The sequence below is a fragment of the Notechis scutatus genome, chromosome 7 (genome assembly GCF_049901735.1).
Source record: "Notechis scutatus isolate UNSWTSFEM ecotype Mainland chromosome 7, rNotScu1.2, whole genome shotgun sequence".
Taxonomy (NCBI): domain Eukaryota; kingdom Metazoa; phylum Chordata; class Lepidosauria; order Squamata; family Elapidae; genus Notechis; species Notechis scutatus.
Genome location: NC_142015.1, coordinates 8709467 through 8732594, shown reverse-complemented (window position 1 = coordinate 8732594; position 23128 = coordinate 8709467). Strand labels below are relative to the sequence as shown.

The 23128-nt window shown below is 36.6% G+C and overlaps 1 protein-coding gene across 1 annotated transcript in view; it reads right to left on the bottom strand.

The window, feature by feature from the left end:
- Positions 1-11774: 11774 nt before the first annotated feature.
- Positions 11775-23128, bottom strand: part of BNIP3L (BCL2 interacting protein 3 like) — a 17896-nt gene continuing 6542 nt past the window's right edge. Inside the window, exons 2-6 of the mRNA XM_026671325.2 lie at positions 21457-21643; positions 18825-18897; positions 17723-17826; positions 16437-16586; positions 11775-14727 (exon numbers count right to left, since the gene is read on the bottom strand). Of these exons, the coding sequence (XP_026527110.1) occupies positions 14679-14727; positions 16437-16586; positions 17723-17826; positions 18825-18897; positions 21457-21643 (563 nt within the window). The 3' untranslated portion in view covers positions 11775-14678. The remainder of the gene's footprint in view (positions 14728-16436; positions 16587-17722; positions 17827-18824; positions 18898-21456; positions 21644-23128) is intronic.

Below are 23128 nucleotides of genomic sequence, written 5' to 3'. Positions count from 1 at the left end.
TAACATTTATCTCGAAAATATATTGAAACACAATTTCAATTGGCACTTGATGAAGTGGTTTAAAATTGGGCTGTGTGTGTGTGTCATATCTACACCCCTTGCAGAATAAAACAAATGCACACACAATAGCTTATTCACAGATCCTATGCAAGGACCCCAGACTCATTTTATGTGATCTGCACTGTAACATTCCTCCCTTCAATTTATCATCTTTAGAAGCATCTCTGGAGAAGAGGCATGCTGATGGGAGCAGAAAACTAATCCACCCAGTCAAATATTTGCCAAAATTGACAAGCACAAGCTAATAAGCAAGGAGACCCCCCCCCCCGCTTTTTAAACAGAATCTCGGAGATAAAAGGGGGAATTCTGAATGAGCCTGCAAGGGTGAGCAAGATGGATGCAGCCATTTCTAATCTTTTGTTCAACAGTTTGCTAAAAGGGCCAGACTTGTGTCCTTGTTCAGTGGTGGAACCGCCAGCTCCTTTTCTTGCCTTTGTTTTTTTCACAATGCCCCTTCCAACGAAATGCAAGACAGTTTTCTACACAAAATGGAGGGGGCAGGTGGGTGTTGTCGGTGCAGCAAGCAATTATTTCAAGGAAAGCCCAGTTGCCTTGGTTACCAATCATCAAACCGGGGGCCTTTGCGGTCTTGTCAAAACCAGAATTCCTTTTGTCCTCTTCTCCATAGTGAAGAAAGATTTCCGTGCCAGACGGAAAGCTGAGTGAAGAAATGGAGTGCTTTCCAGATTTGGCCATTTAGGAAACCTGAACACAATTTGCAAGGGCCAAGGAAAAATGGTGTACAACTGCATTAAGATAGGAGAGCATATCAGCAGAAGATTGGCTTCTTATTGGCAAGACAACTCCATCTCTAACAGTGAGAAGCAAACCTTTGCTCTATCTATTTATATCCTGCCTTTATTATTTTTACAAATAACATACCCAACATACCTTCCTCCTGTTACAAACTAGTGAGGAGGTGTGGGCTGAGAGTGAGCGACTAGCTCAAAGTCACCCAGTCATCTTTCATGCTTAACAATGGAAATTCTACTCCCAGTAGTAAAATCAAAGACTGGGTGATGCTGCTAGCAGAGATTTCTCCTTAAATGTTCCCTATTTGTTTTGCCTGCAGAGGCCAAACATAGCTTCTAACGGACTACTAATACGTGGTACAGAGTGAACCTATCCTTGTTTTCAGCCATTCAGTCGTGTCCGATCCTTGGCCCCTCTATGGATCAGCTCTCTCCATGCCCCTCTGCCTAGAACTGCCTCCTTCAGATCCACCATTGTTATCCCAGTGTCATCTTTTATAGTGTCCAGCCAGCTGGTATTATATCATGTCCAGCCAGTAAAGCTATCACTGCCTAGTAACTGAAGATATATTAAGAACAATCGTTGGTCTGGTTTATGATGCTGAAGGCAAAAAAATAAAGCAGCTTTACTGCATATTCTGACGTTTTCCTGCCTTGTAATTTTTAAACTTATGTTTAGGATTCCATCAATTATTTTAGCTTTTTAAAATGGTAAATATTGTAAATATTCATTCGTTTGTTTGGTTTAACTATAGGAGTGAGAACCATAAACTGGTGGAATGATTTGCCCTCAGAAGTTGTGAATGCTCCAACACTGGAGATTTTTAGGAAGAGATTGGACAGCCATTTGTCTGAGATGCTATAAGTTCTCCTGCTTGAGCAGGGGATTGAACTAGAAGGCTTCCAGGGTCCCTTCCAACTCTGTCATTCGGTTACTCTGTTAGTATGTCAAGTATTATACTTCTGCTACCCATCTAATATGAGCTAGGAGACAGGGAGTGACTCAAAACCATTGTCATCTTCCTGGAAGTGAGGAGAAACTTGAACCAGGTTTTTTCTCCTAGAAATGCAATACCTTAATCTCTACACTGCAGTAAGAAATGGGAAGGGCAGCTTCACTTTTCTGGCGTCTAATCTTGAACTAGATCCGGCTTTGTCTTTTTGAGACGTCTCATTAAAAAGATGTTTCTCGTAACAGCTCCTGGGTTTTCTCCCGCACACAGCCACAGACAAAAGTAGTTTTTCCTTCTTGCTGTTCCTATCAAGGTTTGCCAACTTGGGGTTCGGTTTATGAATAGAAAGTGACAGCAAAGAAATGACTGGGCAGGAGCAGAGGCCTCTGCAGGTTGGCGGTGCTTCCCCCAGGGCTGTGATCTTTGGGATCCTCGGAAGAAGCCTATCAGCCCTGCTTGCTAGACAACTCCACAAGGAAGCTAAAACTACTTTTATTGAGATTGGCTGTGACAGAATCTCGCGTGTCTGGTTGTGCTGTATGTCTTCCTCCTTCTTATAGTTATTATCTGGATGTTTTAGACTTCAACAATGTTTCAGACTCTTTTGCTTAGGCAACAGCTACTACTGTATCTCTCTGTGCCAAAGTCATCGTCTTTATTATCTACAATGCCTGATGATGCCAACCTTGTCACCAGCGTTTAAAGTTGTTCGACCAGCTATTCCTCTGCAGATAGTGCTCAATTTATCACCACAATCGAGACTGGAGCTTCCATTGCTAAGAGATACGAACATTAAGTGGGTCTGATTCTGGGAACTTTTTTGCTGCAGAGGTTAAGCAAATCACCAGTCATTAAGCGAATCAGATGGTCTTTAAGGAAATCCTGTTTCTCCCATTGACATTGTTTGATGGAAACCACCTGGGAAGGCTGTAACCATGTGCATCACATGGCAATCCTGTGATACAACTATCATATGTCTCGGTTGCCAAGTGAATTTTGATCACATAACCATGGGGATTCTGCAATGGTCGTAAATGCAAGGACTGGTTGCAAGACACTATTTTCAGCACAGTCGTAATTTTGAATGGTCATTAAACCAAGGGTCATATGTTAAGGATTACCTGTAAGTCATTTTCTTTCTCTGAATCTCTATAAATTACATTTATTTCTTCCATCTCCACTTCCTACCCTGTTACAAAGTTATGTCTTGACTCTGCCACAATCTCTTTCTTTCAGAAAGAGGTTCACCATATAAAAATGCTTCAATAATATCAATCACTATAAAAACCCATTATAAAGTAAAGCAAACCAGCAACAAAATATAAAGCCAAAAGTTAGTTGCCAAAATTCCAAGACAAAGGATTTTTTTTCTTTATTATATGAACCAACATGGACAAGGCGCTGAGCACCTTAAAAACTTCAAAATTGTCCTGTTGTACAATTTTAATGTTCTGAAATTCTCTTCCCTACTGAAAAATATTTTGGAACACTCATCCTTTACCAATTCCCAAAATACATCTTTATTAGGATGAACTAAGCCATGATGTTTTTTAAAAACGGTTTTTGAATAATCTTTTAACAACCATGTCTTGAATGAGCAACTATCAGCTGTATTCACATACTGTATTAAATCATAAGCCAGTTTTAAACTACAGAATTTAGATGTACATAACACATGAAGCCACAACGAGGCTACACTGTGATCTAGCCCAACATGTGTGCCCAATCACAAATGTTGTCACTGAACCAACCTGTTTAGAGTTTGAAAGGGCTTCTTTAACAAAAAACTAAGTAAGTTGCCCTCTGAATCAAAGCAAAATGCATAGGGATTCAGTCACAGTAAATCTAGAGATGAACATGCAGGGGCTCCTTTGTTCAAGACAGGAGTTTTAAAATTAAACTGGCTTCAATCTCATATCAGTTCAGGGCATAATGGCTAGACTTTCCAAATTGAGATGATTCCTTGATGTGGACACTCCAACCGTCCAAATGTAAGGAGGCCTTGAGAAAGACTTCGCACAAGGCTATTATTCAATTTCTCACCCAGCACTAAGAGCGTGGGAACTTCTCTTTATAGTTTTGATTCATGAGAGAGGATGTTAAAACACTCTATGGAACTTTGCTCCCCCCAAAGAAGCATGAATTATTCCATTACTCAGCTTTCTCATCTCACAGTATGTGCCCCAAAGGACTATCATTAAGGTTTTTGGCTTGCTGCCCTCCTGCATTAAATATTAGGTTTGTGTGGCCTAGCCACTCTGTTTTCATTGTTCACCAGAGGTCAAAGCACACTGCCAGTAATTACCCTCCCTTAAGGAAATCATTGACATCTTGGCTTAAACGAAGGAGCCATTGCATTGTAATCTCTCTCTCTCTCTCTCTCTCTCTCTCTCTCCCTCCCTCCCTCTCTCTCTCTCTCTCTCTCTCCCCCAAATATCTTCCTTCTTTTCAATATTTGGAGACAGCCATTTTGAGAAACTATCAAAAGCAATCTTAGAAAATATTAAAATACTAAAGAAAACTAGAATACTAAATCTCAGTGTATCAGCTGCATCCCTAGAGCCTAATTTGGTCCAGATATTTGAATATTCACTTTTTGAGACAGAAATCCTCAAAGGAGGAAGCCTCCAACTGCATCTCTCAAAACAATCAATGCCCCACCCAACATTTCTGCTGCATTTTCCTCTGTTGTTCATTTTCAATTTAATGAAGTAGAATTTGCTTTAAAAAAAAATAGGTGAAATTTTCAGAAATGGAGACACAGATTTGAGCCCTTTCAGAGACCTATATTGTCCTTTCCTTTCTTATTTAAATGCGCTAATTATATCAATTAATTATCCATTAGTTATCCAAATTATATTATTTGGGATGATTCCTGTATCTCAAAACATTTTATCTAGTTTCTTATCAATTCCTTGTTTCCCTTCTTTTTCTTTGAGTCTTGTTATTTTGACAACAGAGACCAGATTCACTCCAAAGTTTAGATATCCATGGATGTCAAATCATGTTTCAATGAATCCTTAACTGAAGCTCAAACAACTATATGCTTTTTAAAAACAACAGCATTTTTATTGTTTATTCTGATTTGGATACAAGGGCACCAAGGAGTCTATTTAAACAACATGCATTTCTTTATCCCATGCCATGCAGCCATTCTGCCTTCCCCTGCTTTAATACAATCCTAATAGGACACTTAGATTAATTAAGATTAATTAAGAAGTTAGAACAGCTAGGGAAGTTTCAGGATGATGGAAAGGATCTCCAAGAACAAAATCATCTCAGAAATATTACCAGTGAAATTCAGAAAGCAATTCTCAGGCACCTTGTACAAGTAAAGAATTAAGTATTTTGGGAAATTACAAGTTAAATTGTGAGGTAGCATTGCAAAACAAAACCCATCATGTTGGGCATAAAGACAATGACATATCATTAAATCTGCTTAATCTGGGAAAAGACCCAGACATTCAAACCTTGTTCTGTTTGATACTGTGATGTTTGGGTTGCATCCAGCCTAGGGCTGTGGGATGAAAAAGGAAGTAAATTCTTCTTCCTGCCATATAATTTTGTTGGTCTCTTTACTCAGTAACTTATTATCAGGAATGTCTATAATCAGAAATACAATCAGACCAGATGGAATCTCTATAAGGTATAGGAATCTACCTTGTAAAGTATCAGGTCACATATCTAGCAAGTATGATCTCAGAGTCAATCTTCTGGATTACAGGCAGGATTTTTTGTTAGACCTCCCTGGAGATGCAGAAATTCAATGTATGACCTTCTGCATATGAAATATGTGCTCTCTGCCAGCTGTTAGCTACAGCTCCTCCCTAATCCAAGTTGAATGTTTGCATTTAATTGCCCTATAGTGTCTTCTGATGTTTTAAGGAACAAATGAAATAGTTTCATAAAATTACTTATCATTTCCTATAGCAACTCAAGCTCTCTTATACAAGTTAAGCAAACTCAATCTATTATTTATATTGATGTGATATTCTGACTATATGTCTTTTAGGTCAACTCTTTGTGGAGGACCTACTGTCTTCAATTTTATGTTTAGCCCATAATTGACATAATTCACGGTTATTGATTAGCATAGTCTGCACTTAGAATCATCCTGGTTAAATCATCGCTTTTTCATCATGTTTTCTATTGAGTAGATTTACTTCCAAAGTTTTCTAGCTGTAGAATCTGTTTTTATGTTGTTTGGAGAAAGTGTTGACAATGAAGAATTCTTTGTAAAATTCTACTAATGCACAACTGCATTTGTCCAGAACTTCCTGTAATTCCAAGATTTTCCAAAGCTTGCTGTAATTCTAAGATTCTCAGCTTCTCTAAAGCTTGCGTTCCAACTATTAGTAGCCCTGTGTCAGATGTTACATTTAATAACTCATGTAATTTGCCACATAATTCCTCAGTACAGACTAGCATAACTTCAATATTTCCTCAAGAGCCATTAATTTTCATAGATACGATCTATTTGTATGTCATTTATTTCACATGTAAACTCTGCCTAATAACCCTATCTCCCCTTGCCTTTCTACCTGCCTAGTTCATGTCAAATCCTACCTCACTGTAATCACTCCATGTACTGGGTGAAGAAATCTTATGCCTTTCAATAACATTTGTTAGCTGGAAAATGTGCTACCAGACTCCCCATTTTTGTGTCATTTATTGGGTGATAACCAGGAACATACTTTGCAACATCATCGTTCCAATCCTTTGTATGATCTCATGGCCTGAATGTCATTTACAGCAGCCCATTCTGGTTCTCCTGCATGCATCTATTCTTGAAATATTCAATAGTAATGTAATTTCTCTTTTTAGCGTTTCAGCTTTTCTTGGGTGTGTTTCTCACATTCTAAGTTTTAACCATATGTGCTTTCATAAAATAAGGCACTCCCCTTTTAGGACTGGCGGGATCAGTGAATAACGTCCATGCAGTTTTACCTGCTTTATCAACCCCAGAGCTGCATATGAAGACTAATGTTCTTCATCAGTAGCTTCACCTAATCTGAAGATGCCATCATCTGATATCCAAACTAATCTCTTGGCTATTAGACAGACTGGTTTGCTACTGCCATTTTCTGGATTTGATTCTTGGGTCCCTTGTCCTAGATGGATTATTTTATCTCAAGCCATAATTCTCCTCTCTTCTGTAATGAATTAATTTCATTCCACCCCTTTCAATCTTAGCAGAAGTGATCTTGCCAGAAGTTCAAGCTGCCCATTCGCATTGGTTTCAAGTTCACTGTTGCTACAATAAACTCCCTTGCACCAAGGTACTTAACTTCTGATTAATACAACCCAAATATAAGTCTGTCTAATTAGAATTAAGACTCTCAACAGATACATATATTCATTCCTTCACATTGCAATTTCCAGAAAAAAGAACTGGTTTTCCTACCATTACCAGGCAAGGTAGAATTGTTGGGAATTATGTTAATGGAGTTAGGTTGCTCTTTGTTTTTCTAATCTTCCACGTGTGATGAAAGGAGGGAGTAAAGAAGTTTGTTCCCAATGCACAGGCCCAATATTCATGTGAATGAATGTGTATACATTTTAAATCTATGAGCCAATTCTGGCGGCAAAGAGATTCATCATCATTATCAATTCTAACACTCTTAAACAAAGGATGGAATGTAAATAACATTGTAAATGCGTGTGTATGCACATATATACATGTATATACACACACATACAAATACATATACATCCAGAGTTATGTCCTAAGCAGGAAATAAATCCAGAGGCAGATTTCAATAGGGCTGTAGTATTTTGGGGGATTGAGAATGAAGAACTGAAAATCCTTTCCAGACCAGAGCTTTGTAAGAACAGCTGGGTGATCAAACCAGGAATCCGGCTGCAGCATAATCATAATTCATTCTGAATATTACTCCTATTGAGCTTTGGCAAGGCTTTAAATGGTTCCTGGTCTCAGCACAGCAGTCTCTCTGGAGCTCAGACACGAGCAGACAGATTCACTAAAGCATCAAAGCCCTTGCTTCTCTTTGAACAGCAGCCCAGCTTTGAAATATCTGGAGAATAAGCCAGGCCTGCATGCATCAATCAATCAGGCCACTGATATTCCAGCCAATTGTGGAGGTTTCCTTGATGATAGAAACCCTCACGCCAGGAAATTCTGAGAGATTTTGCATGGAAGGACTTCCCTTCTCAGCTCTGTTACAGTCATGTTCTCCATCCTGTGCTGGAACACAAATAATTCACTCTGCTGAAGGATCCAAGCAGCCTCTGTGACATGCTGCTTCCGTGGATGAGTAATCCCATGCCTTTAAGACACATTGAATGCATGTTTCAAGTCTTGCATGATGTCATCTAAAAGTAGCGCTGCCTGTTCATCTCACCCACTTTAACAAGAAAAGCTAGCTTTTACACACACACCCAAAATTCTTCTACCTCTCAAGCCTACTAAGGATCATTGATGGGGAATTTCAATCTAGACCAGGGGTGTCAAACTTGATTTCTTCGAGGGCCGGATCAGTATTGTAGTTTTCCTCCACAGGCTGGCTTGGGGGAACGGGGGGACGGATGCCTCCTGCAGTATCCTCCTGGCCAAAACATGGCTCGGGGGCATGTGGCCCCCACGCCCAATTTTCGGCCTGGACAGCCTCCTGCAGCTCTGTTGGTCAAAAAGGGATGCACATGGCCCCCTTGCATCATTTTGGCTGCCAGAGGCACCGCAGGCCGGTCTATTTCCAGGCCGGCCCCGCGGGTCAGATCTGGCCCATGGGCTTTGAGTTTGACACCCCTGATTTACACTGTTGGATTTATGTAAGTCATCAAATCAATTCTAAAGTGCCTATCCCAATCTCTCTATTATGCGAGGAACAAAAGTTTAATTCATTTGTTCTTTTCAGTTTGCAATTCTGGTAGTCCTCAACTAACAACCATTTGTTTAGTGACTCTTTGAAGTTACAAAGGCATTGAAAAAAGTTTATGACTGGTCCTTACAATTCTGCAGCTTCCCCACCGTCACCTGATCAAAATTAGGGCACTTGGCAATCTAGTGGTATTTAAAATGGATGCAGCATCCCAGACTCACATGACCTCCATTTGCAACCTTCCAACCAGCTTTGGATAACCAGCCAATGGAGACAGCTGGATTCACTTAATGACACGATTCACTTAATACCTGCGGTGATTCTCTAACAATTGTTGGACAAAAAGCCATAAAATGGGTGTGACTCAACTATCTTGTTTAGCAACAGAAATTCTGGTCCCAATTGTGGCCTTAAGTCAAGAACTACCTGTACCTTTTTTCATTATTCATTTATTTGACTCATATTTTTTCTGTTCATTCATTGATTCATTCTTACATCTGCCTCTGTGGATTTTTAAAATAAATTTCCTTTTAAAATTGGGTAGCTATACTTTAATTCAGCTTTGAGGAATATATTTGGAGCATTTGGATAACCATGATACAGCCAAGCCTGATGTGAATCATTTCACATTCAGAAGCTTCCAACTTCTAGAACATCCCCAAAGTATATAGCTTTTGCTGGTTTATTTATTTGATTTATATTGCCGCCTATTCGCTCATGATTGCTACTGATTTCAAGACTTGGAACATCTATGTCTTATATTTGACATGTGGGTACTGACATCCACTATGTCTTTAGACAAGACTTGTGTGTAAGAAGTTGTTATTCTTCTTGGCTTTGTTTTCAGTATTTGTAACATATTAAAACATCACAATTATAGACCTTTTACATAATGACTACAAACTGAAAGGGATTATCTATACCTAATTAGGAAAAAGGAATAGTTGATACGGTATTGGTTAATATCCAAATAAGCCTATTTTTTTAAAAAAAATTCAAATTTTAAGTTATTTATGAGATAATCTTCAACCAAAAGGAAAAAAAAGTCTGGTCAGTCGAATCACTCAATTAATAATTACAGTCATGCATATATGTGATTGGTCATCTTGCAAAAGTCAGCCTCAAATTGTAGTTCCAGAGAATCAAAAGCTAAGGAAGGCAAGGTTAGTGAAAATGATCATGGATTTGTCAGTTACTTGACATTTGACAATGTTAACTACTGTTCAATAAATAAAAGCAAAAATAAAAATAATTATATTCTACTACACATAACCAATTTTATTTAGTCACAATAGAAGAAAACTAGGATGTCATGTGCAAACATCAAAATTATGTACTGCAAGATGTTCACTGAAGTGAAGAACAGGTTTGGGAGGAAGTTTCAAGCCATGCTTGTATCCATCTTACTCTGCAAATACTAAGACATATATTTGTCTCAAGGGAAATTTCTGCCCTTTGTTTGAATTGGCCTACCTTACTTTGTAGAGGCGGTATCATTCATCAGACTGTTAGCTTCCTTGGTGCGAATATTCTATCAAAGTTAAGGAGAAGAATACAACCTACTACAGTGCTCAGTACTCGACTGTTTCAAAACTCATCAAATTTGGTACTTGATGCATTTTGACATGAAAATGTTGTCCCAGTGTTCGGTTAGTACTCAAACACGACACACTGCAATAGGAAGAGGGGGACAGTAGCAGGGAATGGGCAGGAAATCAGCCATGCTGATGTAAGGGACAAAGTTATACCTGGCTGAAACAAAGGGTCATGTAATAAGTCACGTAGTTTGTTTGGGACTCATCCTTTTTAATAGTTGTTGCACCTCCTGAAACCAATTAATGACATGTACTGAGGTAACTACTGCAGTGGTGTTTCTAATTATTAATGAACCACCACTCCTTAAATGGTAACTCCACTATGCTCACATATATTGCTTATTTGGGGTGCTTCCTTCCCTAAACCATTCTACATTGTAGGCTCTATTTTTCTTCCACGTAGTTCCATTAATTGAATTGAAGGCCAAATATATACCTCAGAGTTCAGATTTATTACTATTGTAATTATTTTATTAGCTGCCTCTTCTAGCTCCAATCACAGGTGTTGGTTCGTACCCCCCCAAAAAAAAAAAAAAGCTTTAAAAGGCCCATAAACTCATTTGGGAATTAAAATTTGTTATGAGGAAACTCTTATGAATAGGTTGCCACTTTCCAAGGCCAACCTATATGTGAAGGAATACACATTCCTTTAACTCAAGCTGTCCTTCTTGTTCTTCTCCTACAACCATTCTCTAAAAGTTAATCTTATAACAATATGCACTTACAACCAAGGACCTCCCTGCCCATGATGTTGTAGCTACAGAAGGTGGGAAGATTGGGAGCATAGTTTCCAAATAGGAGCCTCACCTACCCCATCCTTGGATATTAACCGCTAACCCAACTACAGTCTGCAAAATGATGTAGGAAGAGGTAATCCAGATTGCCAGGACTGCGTTGTGTTTAGCATTTGTAGCATTTTCCTGACATTGTATGCCATATGCTAAATAAATAGCTAATCAAAGAAAAAGTCAAATCAGGAACATAAACCATCAAACTACAACTTTGAATCCCACATACAAATATATTTTGGAGATTTGATAACATCCTTGCCAAGTGAATAGAACAATATAAGGACAGGACATCTAATATGATTAAGTTCCATGTGGATGGGGGTAAAATATTAGAACTGAAGTAGCGTCTTGGATGAAAAGCAAAATATTTGCAAGGAAAAAAACCCAATAAAGTCCAGTTACCTTTTGGAAAAGCACCTGTGGGGCAACCATGTCATGGATGATTGCAAATCTCCATAGACACATGGTAAAATACTAGTTTGTTCGATGTTTAACTCAATGGAGTAAGCTTGTTTTTTTTGAAGGAGCAAAAAACTTGTATTTGCAGTTACATGGGTCATTTAACAACCAACTTCAAGTCTTAGCAAGTTTGTGGTATGTATCTATAACTGCACAGAATTCACATTTGTTACAAAAACCTTAATAGTGTTCTTTTAAAAAAATACTTAGCATATATTGTACATCTAAACACGATCCTTATGAAGACTTCCTGGCAATGTGTCATGGCAGCCACAGAAATCTATGAACTAAATATTGTGTAAAACACTGACAAGCAACCACCAAATTCAGTTTTGTGACAGCTTTAATGGCACAAAATTTTATAGCTACACCTTATTACATGTACTGTAAACTGTATATTATCATGTTACAAAGTGCTCACTAAAGATGAAGAATGCATAATCACTTTGGCTCATTTAACTCCAATAATTTCAGCAATATGTCTTTTGTTGTTGTTGTTTTAAAGTGATTTCTTAGTGTTCGGTTTTCATTTTTTAAAAGTAGTAAATAGTTGAATTTGTTTGCGTTGTTTAGTGTTGCAGTTCAGCCTGCTACTTCTTCTAATGTGCGAGCTTACGCATTTCTGCTTTATCCTATGTACAAATGTCGCATCCCATTTTTCATTCATTGTTTGAAAAATGAGTCGTGTTTCCCCTCAAACTGTAAACAAGTATAAAGCTACTTAATAATGTTTAACTTAAACAAAGCATTACAACTGGTATCTCTTTCAAATTTTAACAAACTGGTCCATTTTGTAATATAAAAAGTTAGGATATTTCAAGCTTCTAATCAGTTAGTAATAAATACTGCTTTGGAACACTGCAGCGGCAACAAGCTCAACAGTGATCAGGTATATAAATGCCAATGACTTTTTTCCATCAGTTTTAATCTCACAGATGCCTTGAAGGTATTGATTCACTAACATATACGCCTTCTAGCTTATCAAATAGCATCATGCAGATTAATTATAATGTATTTTGGGCAGAAGTGATTCCCCCCCCCCCCAGTTTTTAATAAACATGATCCAAATTTTATACGTATGTCATGCTCCAATTATAACAAAATGCAATAAAATAATTGGTTTTGAAAAGTACTCTAGACTTCTACACTTGGTTTTTAATTGTTGCTTTAAACAATCCTTATTCTATTTAATCACCTCAAAATTATTCCAATATCCACACAGGAAATAAAGTAATACAAGTGCTACTATTCAAAGCTGAAAGGGAAAAAAACCTCTCACGGGTTTTCAAGAATATGCATAACTTACTGGATGGAAGGGGGAGAGAGAGAAAGATTGAGATTTACAGTAAATTATAAAGAAACAAGGTTGAAACAAAGATATTTTAGGAATGGATATCATGAAAAGCCTCTTCACGTCACATATTTCGCTTATTTTGGTGGTACTAGCTATCATTCTTGCACTATTAAGTTTTCAGAGGTCTTATCAATTTTAAGATTTTGTATAAGATTTGTTGTCAGTCTAATAATATTGCAGACTACTGAATTCTGTTTTAAAATTAGCCATGCTTACCTCAATATGTAGCATGTGAAGCCTTCTTCAAATTAAGCTTACTTGCTGAGGGACATTCTCAACAGGCCTCTGTTGCTTTCTTGGCAACTAATATGGACCTGACCTATCAATAGCTTCTTCTGGTTTTTATTGAGTCCCTAAGTCAAGCCTGCAATCTTTGCATTGCTATGTGGTTTTCCCTCTAAATACTCATCAGATCCAACTTTGCTTACCTTCCAAGCCCAGGCCCAGTCATCTAGGTGCTACCTCCTGCTCTGATTAACATGCAGAGCACATGCATGAGCAGGGGGGAAAAAAACCTCAGCAGGTACCACACACACACACACACACACAAGCACCTGGATAACCAAGTCTGGCATCAAATACAAATGGGCAAGGTTAGTACTTCTGTGTGTGGGAACCACAAGGAACAGTCGAATAATGAGGAAGTCAAAAAAACTTTGTGGAAGAAAAGCAAGCTATTTCTATATTCGACTAAGCAAACTACAGGGCTTCTCCATGAAATACAAGGAGAGCTCAATTTGAAGGAAAGCTTTCAAAATGATGCTATAAAGCTTAAACATCAAAATAAATCTATTTAGGAATATTGGTCTATATCAAATTTAAAATTTTGAATTAAGGGAAAAAGTGTATCTGAAACAAAACAAAGTAAATGTTCCCATTAGTGAGATTTCTAAGTTATTACCCAAAATCTTTTATGCTATTTATGACTGTAATAAAGATTTGACACCAAAATCCTTAGGATTTCAGCAATTGCAAATGAGAGATTCAAACCATGAATATAGAAGTGGAGCTCAACCACAGAAGACAGCTAAAAAAAAAAATAGAACTGCAAGACTGTTCCCAAGTAATATATAGGTATCTCTTTTTACATGGAGTCTAAATACTTCAAAGATACTTCAAGTCAAACTACTCTGAAAGTAAGACTTCCATTAAATAAAATGCAGAAGAATACTAGAAATTTCTTTGCATGCAAATAATGAAATAGTTTTTAAAAACCTAAATGCTGGCCAATGCTATCAGAAATAAATTCACTACTTGATGGAAACACAACCTAATGACAGGTACTTGGTATTCAAACTTGCCGAGGAATCAAATTCTAATTTTTTTTTATGTCTGTGAAGTTTTTGCCTCCTGAAATTAAAAAAAATATTAACCTAAGACAACTAACTGCAAAACAAATTGCAGAGCGAAAATAAACCTGCCAATTATTTTTGTTTTATAAGCAGGTTCTGTTAATTATCAGTCTCTTTTAAAAATGGGAAGATTTCATTTAAGCACTGGGCAGATTATTTGGTATTGTAATAAAGAAATGGCAGAGGCATCACTGATAACAATTATAATTTGCTGGTGGCATTTTGCACTGAAAGAAGCCCTTGAGACATGTAGGCAACTGTAAACTTGGTTAGGCAACTCTGATGTGTCCTGCAGGATACGGAAGGTGGTCAGGAAAAGACAACTAGTGAAACATCTCCACAGGGTTCCAACACAATACTGAATTCCAAAAGTTAGTGGAACCGGGATATTTATAAAAAGGTGAAGGTTGGCGAGGGGGAGGAAGATCATGCTTAGAATTGTCTCAAGTTCCAATGGTACTAGTAGGACATTAATTCCTTCACAGATCATCACAAGATTTCCAGGATTTGTGCATTGCTTCTTTCAGTAAGTGCTAGCTGAAGGTGTGGTCAGTCGCTTTCCAATGTAGATACTGCAATGAAATGCAAAGCAAAGTACATTGGTACTTATAACTGCCCCTGCCCCAAAGATCTTTTCAGCTTATTTTATTCCTCCAAACCATGTTGCAATTCTAACATCCATCAAGAAAATTAAAATTAAGGAAACATTGATACTTTGAAGAAAATAATCATTAGCACCTGCAATTGGCAACAAAAGTAAAATGGTAAAACTCTTATGGTTTATTTTGTGTAGGTAGACAGAGATCTGTGCCATGGTGGCAGTGTTTAGAATCAGTACTGCAAGCTAATTCTGCTGTCAGTAGTTCGATTCTCACCAGCTCAAGGTTGATGCAGCCTTCCATGATTGGTAAAATGAGGACCCACGTTGTTGGGGGAAATATGCTGACTTTATAAACCACATAGAGAGTGCTATAAAGCACTATGAAGAAGTATATACATCTAAGTGCTGTTGCTATCTCCTACTTCCATTTCCTTAATTAGAAGTAGATGTCTGGTATCTGAAAAAGCACATGGTACTGTGCACACTTTTCTCCTGCATTCCTGAAGTATTTTGTTTGCTCTTTATTTATAAATCTGGACAAATATGAAATATATTAAATTCTGTAGCACATGGGTATCAAATTCGCGGCATCATGTTTCACGACTTTTTTTCCCATTTGTGGAGATGGGGTGGGCAAGGCCTGTGACACATCCAGCCTATGGGCCGCAAGTTCTAGAGCATATAACCACTGACAGATTGATATTAACATAACAGATCAAGAGTAGCTGTTTGCTTGGAAATACTATGAGCTCCTTGGTGTCGATACAGAAAGTCATTATCTCTGGTTTTCTACATGGATCTAAACATAAAACATAACGAAGTAGATCCCAGAAGTACCATTCCTCACAATCTCCTCCTCCCAATAAAGGAATTGTTGGGACCATTTAAATTAGGTAAAGGATAAGTAATTGTAACATTATCAGGAAACATGAAAATTACCTCTATAGATTTTCAAAACATTCTGAAAACAACTGTTCCTTAACTAAGTGTAGGGATTGTTCTTGTTGTTTATCAGCTATTGATACAAAATGTATAACGTAATAAACACACTTATAATTGTTTCTACTGCTTATTCCTAAGCTAGCTCCTTAATAAAAACTCAAAAGGAAAAAAAATCCCTGGCAGCTAAGCAGAACTTGATGTATCTGCCAATCATCACCACCAAAAAGTCCCCAGGTTTTTTCATGATAATTTCAATTGTTATTAAGAAAAGCAGTCATGACATCTATAATGTACATCCATCCTTTAATCAAATACTTCTTGCAGTTTAGCTCTGCTTTTTGTTGTTAAAGTAGCACTTCCTACTTAATGTCAATTCGTACTAAGAAAGAACCTACTCACAGAGAACCAAAGAAACCCAGGAGGAGCTGGGGTTACCCTTTCAGAAAAGCAATAGCAGGAATTTATTTTCTTCTACAGTAGAATGATGGGGAAATATTTTAGGGTTTTTCTCCCCATCATTCTGCAGCTGATTTTATAATGTACCTCTCATTCCAGGCAGTCCTATACTAACTCTGCTATATAATATTTGCTTATTTTCTTCTCTTTTCAAAAAAACTGGCACTCCCACCGGCACTATTCTTGGAAGTTGCTGGGAACAATTCTGGAATTCAAAGCTTTAAGAACCATTGAAAATAATCCTCATCATTCTGATCATTCAATGTATATAGTCATACTTACCCTAGTCCCAAAGCCAAAACATGAGATATGAACAGAGACGGAATGAAAACCTTAAGAAATTCAGCTGAGAAAATGCCACCTTTTTTCATAGCTCCAGTCTTTCTCATACTTAAAGACACTGCTCGTTTAGGATGTCTGAAGTGAAACTCCCTGAAAGAGTGGGGGGAGGATAGAATATATTGTACAGAATATATTGATACTTGAAAACAACAATAAAGCTAGAGTTACGAACTGTAATGGAAAGCCTTCTTTCAGACATGAAAACATGGGCCAATAGCTAAGAAATCTCTAACAGAACATCCCAATGTTTCATAACAGAAATTCTGCATGTCAGACTTTATTTGAATTTTATTATAGATGTTTTTTTTCCAAATTTAAGAATCTTAAAACAGAACAGCATTCTTGGGTATCCAACAAACATTAGATCAGTCTTAGCAGAAATGAGGAAAACAACAAGTTCAAATTAGTGAGCCATGATTAAACTATTAAGTCTTGCTAAATTACTTCTTCGATATTTTCAAGCATGGAACAATTTTGCTTCCATGGTGAATACGTAATGAGATCAGACTACAGAGGTCCACAGGAACAGAAGCTGTTATTTTCTCATGCTGCTGATGAACAAAGCACCGTTTTCACTCTTATAAAGGTAGGCAATTTATATCAAGAAGAACCCCAGCTAGGTTTGACTCATTTCTAGAAAACAAACCCAGCATATTTTTGTTAACAAGCAAGGCAACAAACGTAAGCAAATTGATGGTTAATTCCCTGGAATGCAGCGGTGAGCAACGTTTTAGCGGCTTTGCTGTATTTCACCTTGGGCAAAGAAGGCCAAAGTAGTAAGACAAATTATGCAAAAATTATGTCATGGAGGGACGTTTTCCTTTTTTTCTGCTTTTATTAAGGTAGAGTTGAAAAAGAACTGCTACATCTAAAGGGTATGGTCAACAGTTTTCATGGATTTCTTGCCTCAGAATTGCAAAAAAAACCTCTTAGTTAAAATTTAGTAGCTCAGTTGAAAGGGACCTAGAATGTGCAAAACATTTCAAAACAGCTGGCTTTGGGTAGTTCATTCTAAAGGTAAGCCTTTGGACAAGTTAGTGGGATATGCCATATTTATGGCTTGCCCGGTTAATGTTGGTGGGAGTGGTCTTAGTGGTTCCTCGATTGGATTGTTGTTTACTCTTAGCTTACTGAAGCTTATAATTAAAATAATTATTTTAATATTCTGTTGCAATCAACATTTCTTCACAGCAAAAGTATATTTATTACAAAGGATTTCAACTCACTTGGGAGGAACGTTTTCTGGTCTACTTGACCAATCTGATACCCAGTCAGAACTTTTCTTCAAAACGTCCACTTCCTTTTCACCTTCTACTGTTTCCTCTTCAGACTGAAAGTACATAATGAATAAATTATGTAATTTGTTCAGTTCAATTGTTCTCTTAGTATTTCCTGCAGAACATTGACCAGGAGATAGGCAGACTATGCTGGCAATTCTGACAGTCTTATAAAAATTCAGATCAGGAACAACTAAAATATTTCATTTGAACCAGTTTTATGCTATTTACAAGAAACTGTATTTTGTTTACATAGCCCACAGCATGTTTTTATCACATGCATTCTTTTATTTCAAAAAGTAATTATCATAATAGAAAAAATAAACATAAGCCATTAAAATCAGTCCGAAATTATGGAAAGACTCAAAATGCAGCTGGGAAAATAACTCCGTTTAACAAAAACTGAATTTGTTCGGTCAGTTTGTTACATATTTATCTAAATATAACTTATCTCTTTGCCTGGTCATCTTCTCTTCCTATATTTAATAATATTCTTATTGCTTTGACTTATATGAATCAGTTTACAATGGACCTACACCTTGAAGATCCTGAAATCCTAGATAGCAGTTAAGTGTAATTGTAACCATTAAGTCTCCATGAAATGAAACAAATACATCTACAGGTTGCAGACAATTTACTACAGAATTCTAAAAATATGACAAGGTGAGAGCAATATTCTTAATTAAATTAATATTCTACCATCAAAATTCAAAAAGTTTGTTCAAAACTTTAGTTACCCTGCCATAAGAATTAATATATTATCTGAAGCTGTCTTAAATGACCAGTTGCTGACTGATAATTTTTTGGTGGCACAAAGATACTCAAGTATGTTATCAAAGACTTCATGCAATAACAATACAAGTTAAATGCCTGTAAGAGCATAAAAACTTCATTTTAAGTAAAAAGAGTGTCTCTCCACTGGAAAAAAAATACAATTAAATTTATTTATCAGGATTAGATAGTCAGTAAAAACTCACTGCTAGAATAGTTTTAAAATTGTGCTATCTTAATCCTTCACAAACAGGATTGTAGATAAACAGAAGGAAAATACCTGAGAACTATTGTCTTTACTTGTATGCATTTCCACATCAAACATTATCTGTCCATCTTCTGGAGGAGAAGGACTGCAGAAAAGAAAGATATTATCACTGTTATTTTTCTGTAGAATGTGACTACGGTGTTATTAATTTTCATTTACACCTATTACAAAAGATATATTTATTTAATGTTTTTATATCCTATTAATATGACAGTTTTCAGTGGCTCAGATAATAAAGTATCTACAGTACATTAAAACTGCAACTTAATCACTAAACCATAAAACCTTTGGATATAACAGGAATAAGATCAATGCAATATAAATAAAGATAGTACAGCTTGTTGTATCATTAAAACTCTCTGAGGAATAGCTTCCTAAAGTTTCTTCCTGAAAGCTATCAAAGAAAGGGATAGTCTGATTTCTACTAGGAGACTATTCCTTTCCTTAACTTTCCTTTCCTGTCAGAAGTGAAGAACTACAGGGAATTTCTCAATAAGAGATCTAGCGATTGGACTGATTCAAGTTGGGAGTAGGCAGCCCTGCAATAACCTGGTATCAAGCCATAAAAAGCTTCACAGATTAAAAACTCAAACTTTAAATTGTACCTGAAAACCAACTCATAGTTTCCAAGTAGCCTTTAACGTAATTTCCTTTCCCTACATTGTGTTTATCAAACCAAGTGATAGAGGGCAAGAGTTACTGCAACCAGATCCTTCTGCAGCAGGTTAAGAGTGCAATTAGTGCCCCATCTGAAATTGGGCAAAAGTTCTCTTTGCCACAGCTTCTACCTGCAGCTTGGGGAGGAACCATGAGTCTAGAAGGATTTCCAAATCAGATTTATTTCTCTACAGGTAATGCTTGTCTATCAGAGAGAACACTGGTGTTAAGAGAGCTCCAATGAGAAAACAGCATTCTTAATTCTCTTCTGAGGAAATAGACATGGCCAAAATTGAATAAATGCACACGAAACTACTTTATAATTTTAACTGAGGAAGAAGCCAATATTGATATATCTGCTGTATGAAACAAATGATTGTACATCAATGTGTTGGTTGTGGCTTTGGCTGGCCTCTAAATTGGAAATTTCAATTCAAACAGTTTTTATCTGGTGCTTTCTCAGAGGACTGCAAAAGCAGTTAAACGTTTATGTTCTAAGTTGATAACAGCAACACAAAAATGTATCATTAGCTGTTAAGACTATCCTTGGCAAGTGGATTTGAAATAACTTAACCAGGCACATAAGAATACAGAAATTTCTGATCAGTAATTTATTGCAGAAGAGTTACAAAGAAGGATTTTGTTAGCAACTGCTGGATATTAAATGTGAGTTCTATTTAAAATAATTAGCATTCACATTGCTTGAGACTTTATTTCCTGTCTACTCTGTATTAAAAAGCTATTCTTTTTGTGGCAGGAAATTCAATTTCTGGTGTGTTTTTTATAGTGGCCTGATTTAGCATCAGTTTGTTTACCCTACCTATTTGATAATTAACTTTCACATGTGTCTACTGAAAAACTTTCCTTGTCTCTATTTATGTGCCTTTCCCTTGCTTCTTCCTTTAATAAGGAGTTCCTCTTTATAGGAGTTTAACTCCTCTTCTGTTGTTTCCTGGGAGGAAATACAGTTACACCCACCTCCACTAAATCATTCAGTATCTAATTCCTGAACCAGGTCTCTTCCCTGGTAAGCAACATACCAGCATCAGATTGAAATTGATGTTTAAGACATCTTTAATCTGATTAAGATAATTAATCATCAGATGCACAGCATATTAAGAGATGAACAATCATTAGCAGAACATACTTCTATTTCTACAATTTGACTATAGAAAAAAAGTATATTTTGATAATACTTAAAAAGTGTTGCTTTTATTAGTTTTATTATCTTTGTGACTACAAATAAGTAGAGAATTTCTTATGTAAAATAGCTGCATGAATTCCTAACACATGCAATTTCAGTGATCTGATGAAGATCTGCTTCATAGCATATTGAAAAACAAGGCTACAAAGAACATTTTATTAAAAACAAGGTTCAAACTTTTAGCAGTGAAGATAATCATCTTAAGAGAAGCAGACAATTTGAGGGCACAGATATAACACATAACAGACCTAGTGTACTAACGAAGGACTGACTTTTTAATTCTGTGGTTTTAGTGCCTTGTTAATTTTATCACCACTTTAATATAATACAATATAAACATAATGGATTCTTGCCCACATAATTATTTTTAGTAAAGAAACAGGTTTTGGCCCCAACCTATTCCATAAATAGCAAGAATCTACTGCAAAATAAACAGCAGATTTAAACAACTGATTATGCGGGGCAGTTATCCAACTACAAAATATTTTTCCTTCAGAATTTCCTTCTAGCCTTCCTTATATAATACAAGAAACTTAAATAAAACTGAAAAAGGTCAAAGTCCATAAAAACAATTTACGTATTTATATAGCAATATATATATAATGTGTATGTGTGTGTGTGTGTGTGTATGTATACAAACAAACAAATAAACATAAACCATCTGGCTTAATATACGGCATAAGTCCACCTAAAACTGCATTCTAGGAAATGAAATACTAGTGACAGTTCCAAAAAATAACTCATTCCAAAATATTTTTAAAAATGTAAAACATAGGTGCTTACCTGTCACAATGAGAACTACCCCTTGAACTGTTTTGTCCAGACTCATGCTGAGCATCGAGAAGTATCTTCTCCATATCTCCGTTGTGGATGGAAGATGACGAAGGAACATGTTCTAGACCCCCATTTTTTGCATTGCTGTTGTCATTATCATTCCCATTCCCATTCATCTGCAGTTCTACCCAGGAACCTATTGAACAGCCAGATATCTCATCAGAAACTACAGGCCAAGTCCAAATAGAGCATTTAACACAATGCAGAAATGTGCAGTCATAAAAAATTTTGATAACTGGGAAAAAAATAAAATGTTTCATTTACTCCCAATTATTGTGAACTATTCTTGAAAAGGGTACATGCAAACAACTTTCTATGTTTCTAATTAGTAATTTAGAAATCATTTTTAAAAATACTAGAAGTTAGACATTATTAAGAAAGTGTTTTAATTTTGTAAAGTAACCAGAATTGTTATTTCTGGAGCCCTAGATAAGAAATCACGATAAGGACCTTTTGGGGGGAAACTGAATTTGTCTCCTTTATTTAGAAATTTTCTCTCTCTAGAGAATTCACAATTTGCAATAAAAAGCACGTGGATTGAAAACGCACGATTAGCCACTGTCCTCATTCCTAGCAACTGGGTACTGAAAGTGATCACTCCTAGTTTAAGAAACTCAGTAGACCCTATAAGCCTCTTGAGCATAATTAATCTATATGCCAAGAACCTGTTTATGCAACTTCAGGGCTGGCTGGTACAGAATATTCTGTCCAAGGAGCAGTAGGCTTTAGAGCAGGAAAATTTGAGTCTTACAACACATAGGTGAAAAATACTTAAGTAACCCTACCACTTTATGTTGCATTTGGAATTTTGAGACTACCTTTGATTCCATCTGATGACAAAATCCTGTGAGGTAAGTTTTATACCTCCAACTATGCCTACTACTAATTTATAAGCCACAGATGAACACAGGCCTGCAAGTAAGATGAACCCTTTGGGGCATCTTACAGATAGTAACTTGAACCAGAAATGGATTTGGCAGGGCTTTTTAATTAGGTCTATTTTTCTACGTCTAGTTTACAGACTTGTAAGAACTGGACTCTCATCTCTCCAATGGCCAGCAAAGGTTCAGTGACTTTATGGAGATGATTTTATCAAAGATACCGGTTGCTCTCAAGAACATTACAGAATCTAATTTAACACTGTACAGATAATAATCTTCTGATTATATAAGACAAAGGTCTATTTTTCTTCCTCCAAAACTCTGGATCAAAATATTGGAACATCACTAAGCAGATTAAATGTTTTAAATATCAGGAGTTACTATTTTATGCCCCAGGAGAAAATGAAAATGCAATAGATATTTTAGGGTTTTTTTATGTAAAAGGAAACAGATTCATATCTGCTTCTATTGCATTACTTAAGGCTCAGCTTTCATAAGGAATCCAGTTGTCCATATTCCAACCATTATAGTGCTCTCAGCTTTCAGTCCAATTTCTTGAAAGCAATACTTCGGATCCCAATGTGCTCCAAATGCCATCCTTCAGCTGGAGGCTAATTTACTTTATTTATTAGATTTTTTAAAAAGGAAATTCTGCCTTTATTCTTTTCTAAGTAACTCAAAGTGACAAACATACACAACACTCCTTCCTCCTGTTTCCCCCCACAACAACAACCCTATGA